Here is a 12,765-nt window from a genome sequence, read left to right as displayed (position 1 = left end):
TTTTTGAGCGATAACGGAGTATAGGGTTCTGGGGAGCGGGCAGAGAAGTGGAGCTGAGTCTATGATCAGACCAGCCATGATCTTATTGAATGGGGAGCAGGCTCGGGGGTCTGGGTGGCCCACTCCTGCTCCAATTTCTCATGGTCTTATGTACCCAGCATGCCCCGCGCGGAAGAAGGAGCCGCATCCAGACTAGAGGAGCTCAGTGCGCAGGCGCGGATCTTGGATGTGTTTGGAGCATGCGCGGTGCGTGTAATGGCGGAGGAGACACGGTTTGGATAGGCTCCTCAGAAGCTTCCTTTTCACCGGGACGGAGCGGAATAATGGACCAGCGGGGAGCCAGGGAGGTTTCATAAACATCCGGTGCCCGCCGCAAGCCCGGAATAATAACCGCAATATCGGCGGTTGCAGCTTCGGGGCTTTCTCACGGTCAAAGGCCCAGACGAACGGCGGCCATCTTCGTATAGGAAGGCAGGTTCATCGCTCGGCCATCTTGGTTCAGTGAGTAGCATAGCGCATGCGCTGCTATCTTGGTGTCGTAACGAAGTGAATGATGTCAATGTCTGGAACTGCACCCAACCAGAGTCAGTACCTTCAGGGGAGGGGAACCAGTGAGTGTAGAACTGAACCCAGCCAGAGTCAGTACCTTCAGGGGAGGGGAACCAGTGAGTGTAGAACTGAACCCAGCCAGAGTCAGTACCTTCAGGGGAGGGGAACCAGAGAGTGTAGAACTGAACCCAGCCAGAGTCAGTACCTTCAGGGGAGGGGAAACAATGAGTGTAAAACTGAACCCAGCCAGAGTCAGTACTTTCAGGGGAGGGGAACCAGTGAGTGTAGAACTGAACCCAGCCAGAGTCAGTACCTTCAGGGGAGGGGAACCAGAGAGTGTAGAACTGAACCCAGCCAGAGTCAGTACCTTCAGGGGAGTGGAACCAGTGAGTGTAGAACTGAACCCAGCCAGAGTCAGCACCTTCAGGGGAGTGGAACCAGTGAGTGTAGAACTGAACCCAGCCAGAGTCAGTACCTTCAGGGGAAGGGAACCAGTGAGTGTAGAACTGAACCCAGCCAGAGTCAGTACCTTCAGGGGAAGGGAACCAGTGAGTGTAGAACTGAACCCAGCCAGAGTCAGTACCTTCAGGGGAAGGGAACCAGTGAGTGTAGAACTGAACACAGCCAGAGTCAGTACCTTCAGGGGAGGGGAACCAGTGAGTGTAGAACTAAACCCAGCCAGAGTCAGTACCTTCAGGGGAGGGGAACCAGTGAGTGTAGAACTGAACCCAGCCAGAGTCAGTACCTTCAGGGGAGGGGAACCAGTGAGTGTAGAACTGAACCCAGCCAGAGTCAGCACCTTCACGGGAGGGGAACCAGTGAGTACAGAACTAAAGCCAGCCAGAGTCAGCCCCTTCAGGGGAGGAGGGGAACCAGTGAGTGTAGAACTGAACCCAGCCAGAGTCAGCACCTTCAGGGAAGGGGAACCAGTGAGTGTAGAACTGAACCCAGCCAGTCAGCACCCTCTGGTAATGAGAGGGAGGGGAACAAGTGAGTGCGGAACTGAACCCAGCCAGGGTCAGCACCATCAGCGGAGGTGAGCTAGGGGAACCAGTGAGTGTGGAACTGAACCCAGACAGAACCAGCGTCTTCAGGGGAGGAGAGGCGAACCAGTGAGTGTGGAACTGTTCCCAGCCACAGTCAGCATCTTGAGGGAAGTGAGGAGAACCAGTGAGTGTAGAACTGAACCCAGCCAGAGCCAGCACCTTCAGGGAAGGAGATGGAGGGGAGCCAGTGAGTGTCGAACTGAACGGAGCCAGAATTGGTGGTGAAAATTGGGAGTGGAGGAAAACAGTCTATAACATAAGAACATAAGAAATAGGAGCAGGAATAGGCCATTTGGCCCCTCGAGCCTGCTCCCCATTCAATAAGATCATGGCTGATCTGATCATGGACTCGGCTCCACTTCCCTGCCCGCTCTCCATAACCCTTTATTCTCTTATCATTCAAAAATGTGTCTATCTCCACCTTTAATTATTCAATGACTCAGCTTGCACAGCTCTTTGGGGCAGAGAATTCCAGGGATTTGCCACCCTCAGAGAGGAAATTCCTCCTCATCTCACTTTTAAATGGGCGGCTCCTTATTCTGAGACTATGTCCCCCTAGTTTTAGTTTCCCCTATGAGTGGAAATATCCTCTCTGCATCCATCTTGGCGAGCCCCCTCATTATCATTAAGTTTCAATAAGATAACCTCTCATTTCTTCGAAACTCCAATGTGTATAGGCCCAACCTACTCAACCTATCCTCAGAAGTCAACCCCCCATCTCCGGAATCAACCTCGTGAACCTTAAGTATATCCTTCCTTCAATACGGAGACCAAAACTGTACACAGTACTCCAGGTGTGGCCTCACCAATACTCTTTACAGTTGCAGCAGGACTTCTCTGCTTTTATACTCTATCCCCCTTGCAATGCAGGCCAACATTCCATTTGCCTTCCTGATTACTTGCCGTACCTGCATACTAACTTTTTGTGTTTCATGCACAAGGCCCCCAAGTCTCTCTGTAATGCAGCTCTTTGCAATTTTTCTCCATTTAAATTATAATTTGCTTTTCTGTTATTTCTGCCAAATGGGATAACTTCACATTTTCCCACATTATACTCCATCTGCCAAATGTTTGCCCTCTCACTTAACCTTGCAGATTTTTTGTGTCCTCCGCACAATTTTTGTAACAACAGCAAACTCGGTCCCTTCATCCAAGTCATTAATATGGATTGTAATTAGTTGAAGACCCAGCACCGATCCCTGTAGCACCCCACTAGTCATGTTTGCCAACTGGAAAATTACCATTTATCCCGACCCTCTGTTTTCTGTTGGTTTGCCAATCCTCTATCCACATTAATACATAACCTCCAACCCCGTGAGCTTTTATCTTGTGCAGTAACCTCTTATGTGGCACCTTATCGAATGCCTTCTGGAAATCCAAATACACCACATCCACTGCTTCCCCCTTATCCACCCTGCTCTTTACATCCTCAAAGTACTCCAGCGAATTTGTCAAACATGATTTCCCTTTCATAAAACCATGTTGAATCTGCTTGATTGAATCATGCTTTTCCAAATGTCCTGCTACTGCTTCCTTAATAATGGACTCCAGCATTTTCCCAATGACAGATGTTAGACGAACTGGTCTCAATTGTCCTGCTTTTTGTCTGCCTCCTTTTTCAAATAGGCACGTTACATTGGCGGCTTTCCAATCTGTTGTGACCGCCCTAGAATCCAGGGAATTTTGGTAGATTACAACCAATGCATTCACTATCTCTGCAGCCACTTCTCTTAAGACCCTAGGATGCAAGCCATCAGGTCCAGGGGACTTGTCTGCCTTTAGTCCTATTATTTTACCTAGTACTACGTCATTAGTGATCGTGATTGTATTGCGTTCCTCCCGATCTCTCGCCTCTCGCTTATCCACTGCTGGGATGTTTTTAGTGTCTTCTACCATGAAGGACTCTTACTATCTGTTTTTATATTTTGTGCTAGTTTTCTTTCATAATCTATCTTCCCTCTCAATCATGTCTGCCACTGCTCATCAACCGTCCCATTCTTTAATCTATTTTCCCAGTCCGCTTTAGCCAACTCTGCCCTCATACCATTGTAGTCTCCTTTATTTCAGCTTGGGACCCTGTTTTGAGAAGCAACTTTCTCACCAACCATTTTAGTACGAGATCATTTATTAATCCTGCCTCATTACACAGTACTAGATCTAAGATAGCCTGCTCCCTGGTTGGTTCCACAACATACTGTTCAAGGAAACTATCCCAGCTACACTCTATGGACTCCTCCTCAAGGCTACCCTGGCCAATTTGCTTTGTCCAATCAATATGAAGTTTAAAATCACCCATAAATATTGCCGTTCCTTTATTACAAACCTCCATTATTTCTTGATTTATACTCCGTCCAACAGTGTAGCTACTGTTTGGGGCCTATAGACTCTGCCCACCAGTGATTTTCCCTTTATTATTCCTCATCTCCACCCAAACTGATTCAATATCTTGATCCTCTGAGCAAATATCGTTTCTCACTAACGCACTGATCTAATTCTTTATTAACAGAGCTACCCCACCTCCTTTTCCTTTCTGTCTGTCCTTCCGAATTGTCAAATACCCCTGAATATTTAGTTCCCAGTCCTGGTCACCTTGCAACCACGTCTCTGTAATGGCTATCAGATCGGACCCATTTGTATCTATTTGTGCCGTCAACTCATCTATTTTGTTACAAATGTTATGTGCATTTAGACAAAGAGCTTTAAATTTGTTATTTTTACCTGTTTTTCCTGCTTTTTTCCTCTGTCCAACAGCACTGACAAACCCCCCACCCCCGGACGAGGATATTGGTCCCGGCTCTGTTGAGGTGCAACCCGTCCGGTTTGTACAGGTCCCACCTCCCTCCAGAATCGGTCCCAATGCATCAGGAATCTAAAGCCCTCACTCCTGCACCATCTCTCCAGCCAGGCATTCATCTGCTCTATCCTCCTATTTCTGTACTCACTAGTTCATGGCGCCAGGAGTCATTCTAAATATTTCCCTAGATCATGTCACTGTTTATAATTACACATGACCCAGTCTCGGTTTATATTACATTCGACCCTGCCTCTGTTTATATTACACTAGACCCTGTCCCTGTTTATACTACACTTGACAGTATCCCTGTTTATAAATAGAAGTATAGAGTACAAACGCATGGATATTATGATGAACCTGTACAAAACACTGGTTCGGCCTCAACTGGAGTATTATGCCCAATTGTGGGCAACACACTTTAGGAATAATGTGAAGGCCTTGGTGAGGGTGCAGAAAAGATTTACGAGAATGATTCCAGGGATGAGGGACTTCAGTTACCTGGACAGACTGGAGCAGCTGGGGTTGCAAGGGGGATAGAGTATAAAAGCAGAGAAGTCCTGCAACGACTGTAGGGTATTGGTGAGGCCACACCTGGAGTACTGTGAACAGTTTTGGTCTCTGTATTTAAGGAAGGATATACTTTCATTGGAGGCAGTTCAGAGAAGGTTCATTTGGGTGATTCCTGAGATGAGGGGGTTGACTTATGAAGAAAGGTTGAGTAGTTTGGGCCTATACTCATTGGAGTTCAGAATAATGAGAGGTGATCTTATTGAAACATAAAAGATACTGGAGGGCTTGACAAGGTGGATGCAGAGAGGGTGTTTCCATTCATAGGAGAATCCAGAACTGGGGGCATAGTTTCAGAATAAGGGGTTGCCCATTTAAAACTGAGATGAGGAGGAATTTCTTCTCTGAGGGTTCTAATTCTGTGGAATTCTCTGCCCCAGAAAGCTGTGGAGGCTGGATCATTGAATATATTTAAGGCGGAGATAGACAGATTTTTTGAGCGATATGGGAGTAAAGGTTTATGGGAGCGAGGGGTAAGTGGAGTTGAGTCCAGGATCAGATCAGCCATGATTTTATTGAATGATGGAGCAGGCTCGAGGGGCCAAATGGTCTACTCCCGCTCTTATTTCTTGTGTTCTCCTTAGAGCAGGGAAGATTGAGAGGAAATTTGATAGAGGTGTTCAAAATCATGAGTGGTCGAGAGATACTTTTCCCATTGGCAGAAGGGTCGAGAACCAGAGGACACAGATTTAAGGTGATTGGCAAAAGAACCAAAGGCGACACAAGAAAAAACCTTTTTGCGTGGCGAGTGGTTAATATCCGGATTGCACGGCCTGAAAGGGTGGTGGAGGCAGACTCAATTGCGGCTTTCAAAAGGGAGTTGGATAAGTATCTGAAAGAAAAACATTTGCACGGCTGTGGGGTAAGGGCGGGGGAGTGGGACTAGCTGAGGTGCTCTTGCAGAGAGCTGGCACGGGCTCGACGGGCCGAATGGTCTTGTTCTGTGCTGTAACCATTCTCTGATTCTATGGTTCTAACTCTCTCAGCATCAGCCTCTATTCACCTCCCTCATATGCTGATCTTCAGTGCATCGATACTGGAAACACAGAGCGACCAATCCAGAGCCGCTCTGTATCAGGGTGGGTGCTGGATACGGAAGTCAGTCCCTGGCCTCCTGTGTGGGTCTGTTTGTTCCATCAGTTTGACCTGGAGTGGTGAGGGGGGAGAAGCTGCTGGGTTTAACCCCCAGTACCTCTGGGCCCAGTCGGGCCCAACAATTTCCGATGAGAGACTGTCAACAGCGGTGGATTCTAGGGGAGATTAGGTTGTGAAACAGACACTGCCCGCACAATGTAGAAGAGTATTGTTTTCGGAACAAGTATTTCTGTAGGGGCTTTCAATATACAGATTTGTTTTAATCCATTCTTGGGATGTGGATGTCACCAGTCGGGCCAGAATATATTTCCAATTTCCATTTGCCCCTTGACAAGGTGATGGTGGGCCTTCTCGAACTGCTGCAGTCCGTGTGGTGAAGGCCCTCCCACAATGCTGTTAGGTGAGGAGTTCCAGGATTTTCACCCAGTGACGATGTAGGAACGGTGATATATGCCCAAGTCAGGATGGTGTGAGACTTGGAGGGGAACTTGGAGATGATGGATTTCCCAAGCACCTGCTGCCCTGGTCCATCTGGGTGGGAGAGGTTATGGGTTTGGGAGGTTCTGTCAAAGTTCTGGTCGAGTTGCTGATGTATACATTCCCTCCCCTTCACCCCGCCCACCTCTCCCTCCTCCCATAGAGGCCAGAGTCTTGTGTCGGCCCAGACTGGGTGGTGAGTTCCTGTCCCTGAAGGGCATGTAGGGGGTGGTGGGTGTGTCAGCCTTTTCTGACCTTGATGGTCCGAATCGTCCCACTCCCTGGTTCTCGGGCTTGGAATTATTTAGCAGATGTGATAGATGTAGACAGACAACTGTTTGGTGCAAGAACAAATATTTTATTTAGGAAATAGCACACCACACTAATTACCTGAATAGCATATAACAAAATGTACAGAAAAAGGGGGAAAACATATACGCAACGGGTACAGCGGCTATGCAGTGGAAAAAAAACACCTCCCACCACTACACTAACTGAGCTCGGCTCAGAAATTGCAGGGACTATGCTCACCAAAGGATTTCTCCACAGTTTAGACCAGTTGCACACTGCTTTCTCTCTTCAGCAGTTATCATGGGCAACTTTAATCTACATATTGATTGGGCTAACCAAACTGGTAGCAATGTGGTGAAGGAGTATTTCCTGGAATGTATTAGGGATGGTTTTCTCGACCAATGTATCAAGGACCTAACTAGAGGGCTGGCCATCCGAGACTGGGTGATGTGTAATGAGAAAGAACTAATTATCAATCTTGTTGTGCGAGGCCCCTTGGGGAAGAGTGACCATAATATGGTAGAATTCTTTGTTGAGATGGAAAGTGACACAGTTAATTCAGAGACTAGGGTCCTGAACTTAAGGAAAGGTAACTTTGATGGTATGAGACATGAATTGGCTACAATAGACTGATGAATAATACTTAAAGGGATGACGGTGGATAGGCAATGGCAAACATTTAAAGATCACATGGATGAACTTCAACAATTGTACATCCCTGTCTGGAGTAAAAATAAAACAGGGAAGATGGCTCAACCGTGGCTAACAAGTGAAATTAAGGATAGTGTTAAATCCAAGGAAGGGGCTTATAAATTGGCCAGAAAAAGCAGCAAACCTGAAGACTGGGATAATTTTGTAACAAAGCAGAGGAGGACAAATGGTTTAATTAGGAGGGGGAAAATAGAGTATGAGAGGAAGCTTGCTGGCAACATAAGAACTGACTGCAAAAGCTTCTATATATATATATGTGAAAGATTAGTGAAAACAAACGTAGGTCCCTTGCAGTCAGATTCAGGTGAATTTATACTGTGTAACAAAGAAATAGTGGACCAGTTAAACAAATACTTTGGTTCTGTCTTCACAAAGGAAGACACAAATAACCTTCTGGAAATACTAGGGGACCGAGGGTCGAGTAAGAAGGAGGAACTGAAGGAAATCCTTATTAGGTGGGAAATTGTGTCAGGGAAATTGATGGGATTGAAGGCCAATACATCCCCGGGGCTTGATAGTCTGCATCCCAGAGTACTTAAGGAAGTAGCCCTAGAAATAGTGGATGCATTGGTGACCATTTTACAACAGTCGATCGACTCTGGATCGGTTCCTATTGACTGGAGGGTAGCTAATGTCACACCACTTTTTTAAAAAAGGAGGGAGAGAGAAAATGAGTAATTATAGACTGGTTAGCCTGACATCAGTAGTGGGGAAAATCTTGGAATCAATTATGAAAGATGAAATAGCAGCACATTTGGAAAGCAGTGACGTGATCGGCCCAAGTCAGCGTGGATTTATGAAAGGGAAATCCTGCTTGACAAATCTTCTAGAATTTTTTGAGGATGTAACTTGTAGAGTGGACAAGGGAGAACTAGTAGATGTGGTGTATTTGGACTTTCAAAAGGCTTTTGACAAGGTCCCACACAAGAGATTGGTGTGCAAAATTAAAGCACATGGTATTGGGGGTAATGTACTGACGTGGATAGAGAACTGGTTGGCAGACAGGAAGCAGAGAGTCGGGATAAATGGGTCCTTTTCAGAATGGCAGGCAGTGACTAGTAGGGTACTGCAGGGCTCAGTGCTAGGACCACAGCTATTTACAATATATATTAATGATTTGGATGAAGGAATTGAGTGCAATATCTCCTAGTTTGCAGATGATACTAAGCTGGGTGGCAGTGTGAGCTGTGAGGAGGACGCTAAAAGGCTGCAGGGTGACTTGGACAGGTTAGGTGAATGGGAAAACACGTGGCAGATGCAGTATAAGGTGAGATTATTCACTTTCGTGGCAAAAACACGAAGGCAGAATATTATCTGAATGGTGGCAGATTAGGAAAAGGGGAGGTGCAGCGAGACCTGGGTGTCATGGTACATCAGTCATTGAAAGTTAGCATGCAGGTTCAGCAGGCGGTGAAAAAGGCAAATGCTTTGTTGGCCTTCATAGCGAGGGGATTTGAGTATAGGGACAGGGAGGTCTTACTGCAGTTGTACAGGGCCGTAGTGCGGCCTCACCTGGAATATTGTGTTCAGTTTTGTTCTCCTAATCTGAGGAAGGACGTTCTTGCTATTGAGGGAGTGTAGCGAAGGTTCACCAGATTGATTCCCAGGATGGCAGGACTGACATATGAGGAGAAACTAGATTAACTGGGCCTGTATTCACTAGAGTTTAGAAGGATGAGAGGGGTTCTCATAGATATATATAAAATTCTGACGGGACGGGACAGGTTAGATGCAGGAAGAATGTTCCTGATGTTGGGGAAGTCCAGAACTTGGGAACATAGTCCAAGGATAAGGGGTAGGCCATCTAGGACTGAGATGAGGAGAAACTTCTTCACTCAGAGAGTTGTTAACCTGTGGAATTCCCTACCGCAGAGAGTTGTTGATGCCAGTTCATTTGATATATTCAAGGGGAAGTTAGATATGGCCCTTACGGCGAAAGGGATCAAGGGATATGGAGCGAAAGCAGGAAAGGGGTACTGAGGTGAATGATCAGCCATGATCCTGTTGCATGGTGGTGCAGGCTCGAAGGACTGAATGGCCTACTCCTGCACCTACTTTCTATGCCCAAAAGGTACCACAGCCCAAAAGTCACCACCAAGGCCCCCAGTTATACCTGAGTGCACAATTGATTTCTGATGACTGCTTTTGTGCGATGTTGGCAGGCTGATCAACTGATTGAGTATTAGCCTGATACAAGATTCCCAAAGGTGTTGATGTGGTTTTCAAATGGTGCCGTTAGAATGTAATCAGGTCTTGATACTGTCCATTGTGTGTTTTGCTGAATCCAGGGTTTTTCTGTATAGCCGTTTTAAGAACTATTAAAATATGTATGTATCTGGGTCCCTGGTAAGTGGGCTTTTGTTAGACTGCTAATGTCTCCCTGGGGCCTGCCTCCCAGGTGGGTTAGCAGCCCTATGCAGACCCAGCATACAATTTAAAATGTCCAAACTCAATCTAAAAGGCCCTAGTTTAGTCCAAAGGCACCTAATAGTGAGATATTTCTGTCCACATTTCTCCTCCAAAAGTCTAACACAGTTCCAATTTAAATTCCAGACACATGTCCATTGAGTAGGGGGTCCCAGAATTTTGTGAATCCTATAGACATTAGTGACCAGTTGGGTTATTACGACAATCCAACAGCTTTCATGGTCACTTATTTTCTGCTGATGGGCGCACAAATAGCCAGGTTCATTCAGCTCAATTTCACAACCTGCCTTTGTGTTTTTGTGGGTTCTCTCTCACCCACCCTTTTTCCTGTTTGAAACTCACTTTACAGGGTATTAAAAAGGGAGGATTTGTCGACCAGAGGCTCAAACCAAACATCACATTAAGATGTGACAGTCACTCGATTCATCGGGAACGGAATATCATCGGCCTTTGACCATGGAAGCAAAAAGCACTGTTCACAGCGGGGAGAAACAGTACACGTGCTGTGTGTGTGGACAAGGCTTCAGCCGATCATCCAACCTGGAGAGACACAAGTGCAGTCACACTGGGGAGAAACTGTGTAAATGTGAGGACTGTGGGAAATGTTTCAACTACCCATCCCAGCTGGAAATACATTGGCGAGTTCACACCGGCGAGAGGCCATTCACCTGCTCAGAGTGTGGGGAGGGATTCAGTTGTTCATCCCACCTGTTGAGGCACCAGCAAGTTCACACGAGGGAGAGGCCGTTCACCTGCTCCGAGTGTGAGGAGGGATTCACTCATTCATCTACCCTGCTGAAACACCACCGAGTTCACACTGGGGAGAGGCTGTTCATCTGCTCTGAGTGCGGGAAGGGATTCACTACATCATCCCACCTGCTGAGACACCAGCGAGTTCACACTGGGGAGAGGCTGTTCACCTGCTCTGAGTGTGGGAAGGGATTCAGTACGTTAGCCCATGTGTTGAGGCACCAGAAAGTTCACAGGTGACTGCAAGGGTGGGATCTGCTGTTAATGCTGCTGTTAATCACATCCCGACTGAACCATGTTCATTCTGACAGTTGGGGTTTGTTTCTGCTGATGTCAATAACTCCAGTAACTGGACTGGAGTTTAATATTTGGGTTATAGACAAATAAATTCGTGTTGCTTTCAACACATTGCTGTAGATTTTTGTCTTTCCCACCTGTGTGTTTATCATCACCTGGCTGGAGCTCAGAGAGGACACACTGGGGGGGGAGGATCATATGGGGAGAAAACTTCAGCCTGGACACAGTCCTTCAAGGTCACACTGAGAGGGGCAAACGGCACTTTGGTCTTTCTCATCTCTCTTCACTGACAGCAAAGTCACTGCGTGGGTTAACCTTGACGTGTAAGGTGCAGATGATATCCACCCAAGGGTGTTTAAAGAGATGGGATGGGTGCTCTGTCAGCCCCTTGCCCATATCTCCAACAGCTCAGTAGAGTCATGGGTTGTTCCCTGAGATTGGAAGGTAGCACATGTAGTTCCCATTTTCCAAATTGGCCACAAGTCAGAGCTCGGGAACTAAAGGCCCATCAACGTGACCTCGATCACTGGGAAGGTGCTAGAAGGGATCCTGAGAGATGCTGTTTTCCATCATGGGGAAAGGGAAGGGGCCATTACAGACACTGAACATGGATTCTGGTAAACATGGTCACGTCTTACAAACTATCTTCAGTTTGTAAAGAAGTTGTTCGGTTGGTAGATGGGGGAATCTGGTTGACATTGTCTACCTCAAGGTGTCAAACTCATTTTCTATGGTGGGCCTGGTCCAATATCCTGGCACTTGACTTGGGCCACACTCAGCAAAAGCTATGAAAATGGGAATAAATGAAGATAAACTACATCGGAATTTACATTTAGATTTTATTTACTGCCGCTGCTCCCGATCCCTGGCACATCTTAGCTTGAGCATTCATGATCTGACCCTGCTCAAACCATAACCACAAGGATATCGGTGCATGGTTCTGCCTGTGACCACAAGACTGTGTCACTGCCACACACAGATACTGTTTCCTTGTCTCACATCTTCATACAAGCACCATCATTTCACATCCTCTTTCTACACAATTGCAGCAGACATGAGCAAGGGCATGAGGCTTATTAAAAGACACATTTCATTACAGCAAAGGTTACACTGGGAGAAATGTTCAGTTATTTTCCATTACTGGCAAAATGCCGGACAAACCAGCAGCACATTGGCACCTGAACAGTGTCTCATTGGTCTACAGGCTTTTCTTAAACAGATTTGCTACGTGGATATAAACTTAAACCAGCTTTGCAGGCGTGATGCTCTATTCACACATTGAAGGTGAGAGAGGTGCTGTGGGGCACACACTCAGTCCAGTAGCTGAAAGTGATTTACAGACTGGGTTTTGTGTTTAGTGATCCCGGGCGTGTTACCAATACCAGCAAAGATGAAGCCCATGGAATAAAAGGGACAGTGGCTACTGTCTCACTGTGAGCGAGTCAGAATGAGAAGCTTTAACAACAGCCGATGTTTCACAAAGGGAGACCTCACCAGACCAAAGGACATTGGTGGCATTTAATGGGCTGTTTCTGTCACTGGGCTACAGGAGGCTATTTGTGACAGAAGGAAAGCTGGTCACAGCAAACAAACAGTTTACCGGCCTGTCCAGGGCCCTCTCTGACCCCCACCTTCTCTCTCTCACTATTGATGGACACTGCTGCAGTAATTGCTCCTCTGACCTTTCCTCTCTTGTCCCTCCTACATCCCTAATACACGGCCCGACACAATCTCCCTCCCCCTACATCCTCACTGTGCTGG

At 46.8% G+C, this 12,765-nt stretch overlaps 1 protein-coding gene across 1 annotated transcript; it reads left to right on the top strand.

Moving 5' to 3' along the window:
- The first annotated feature begins 413 nt into the window (after positions 1-413).
- On the top strand, positions 414-11,158 carry LOC139235328 (zinc finger protein 664-like). Its single transcript, XM_070866473.1, has 2 exons — positions 414-501; positions 10,307-11,158. Exon 2 carries the CDS (start codon positions 10,414-10,416, stop codon positions 10,945-10,947), a length of 534 nt encoding a protein of 177 aa, XP_070722574.1. The 5' UTR covers positions 414-501; positions 10,307-10,413; the 3' UTR covers positions 10,948-11,158.
- The last annotated feature ends 1,607 nt before the right edge of the window (positions 11,159-12,765 follow it).

The sequence above is a fragment of the Pristiophorus japonicus genome, chromosome 23, assembly GCF_044704955.1.
Source record: "Pristiophorus japonicus isolate sPriJap1 chromosome 23, sPriJap1.hap1, whole genome shotgun sequence".
In the NCBI taxonomy this organism is placed as follows: Eukaryota; Metazoa; Chordata; class Chondrichthyes; family Pristiophoridae; genus Pristiophorus; species Pristiophorus japonicus.
The sequence above is the reverse complement of the archived record's forward strand: the minus strand, read 5'-3'. Positions and strand labels throughout refer to the sequence as shown.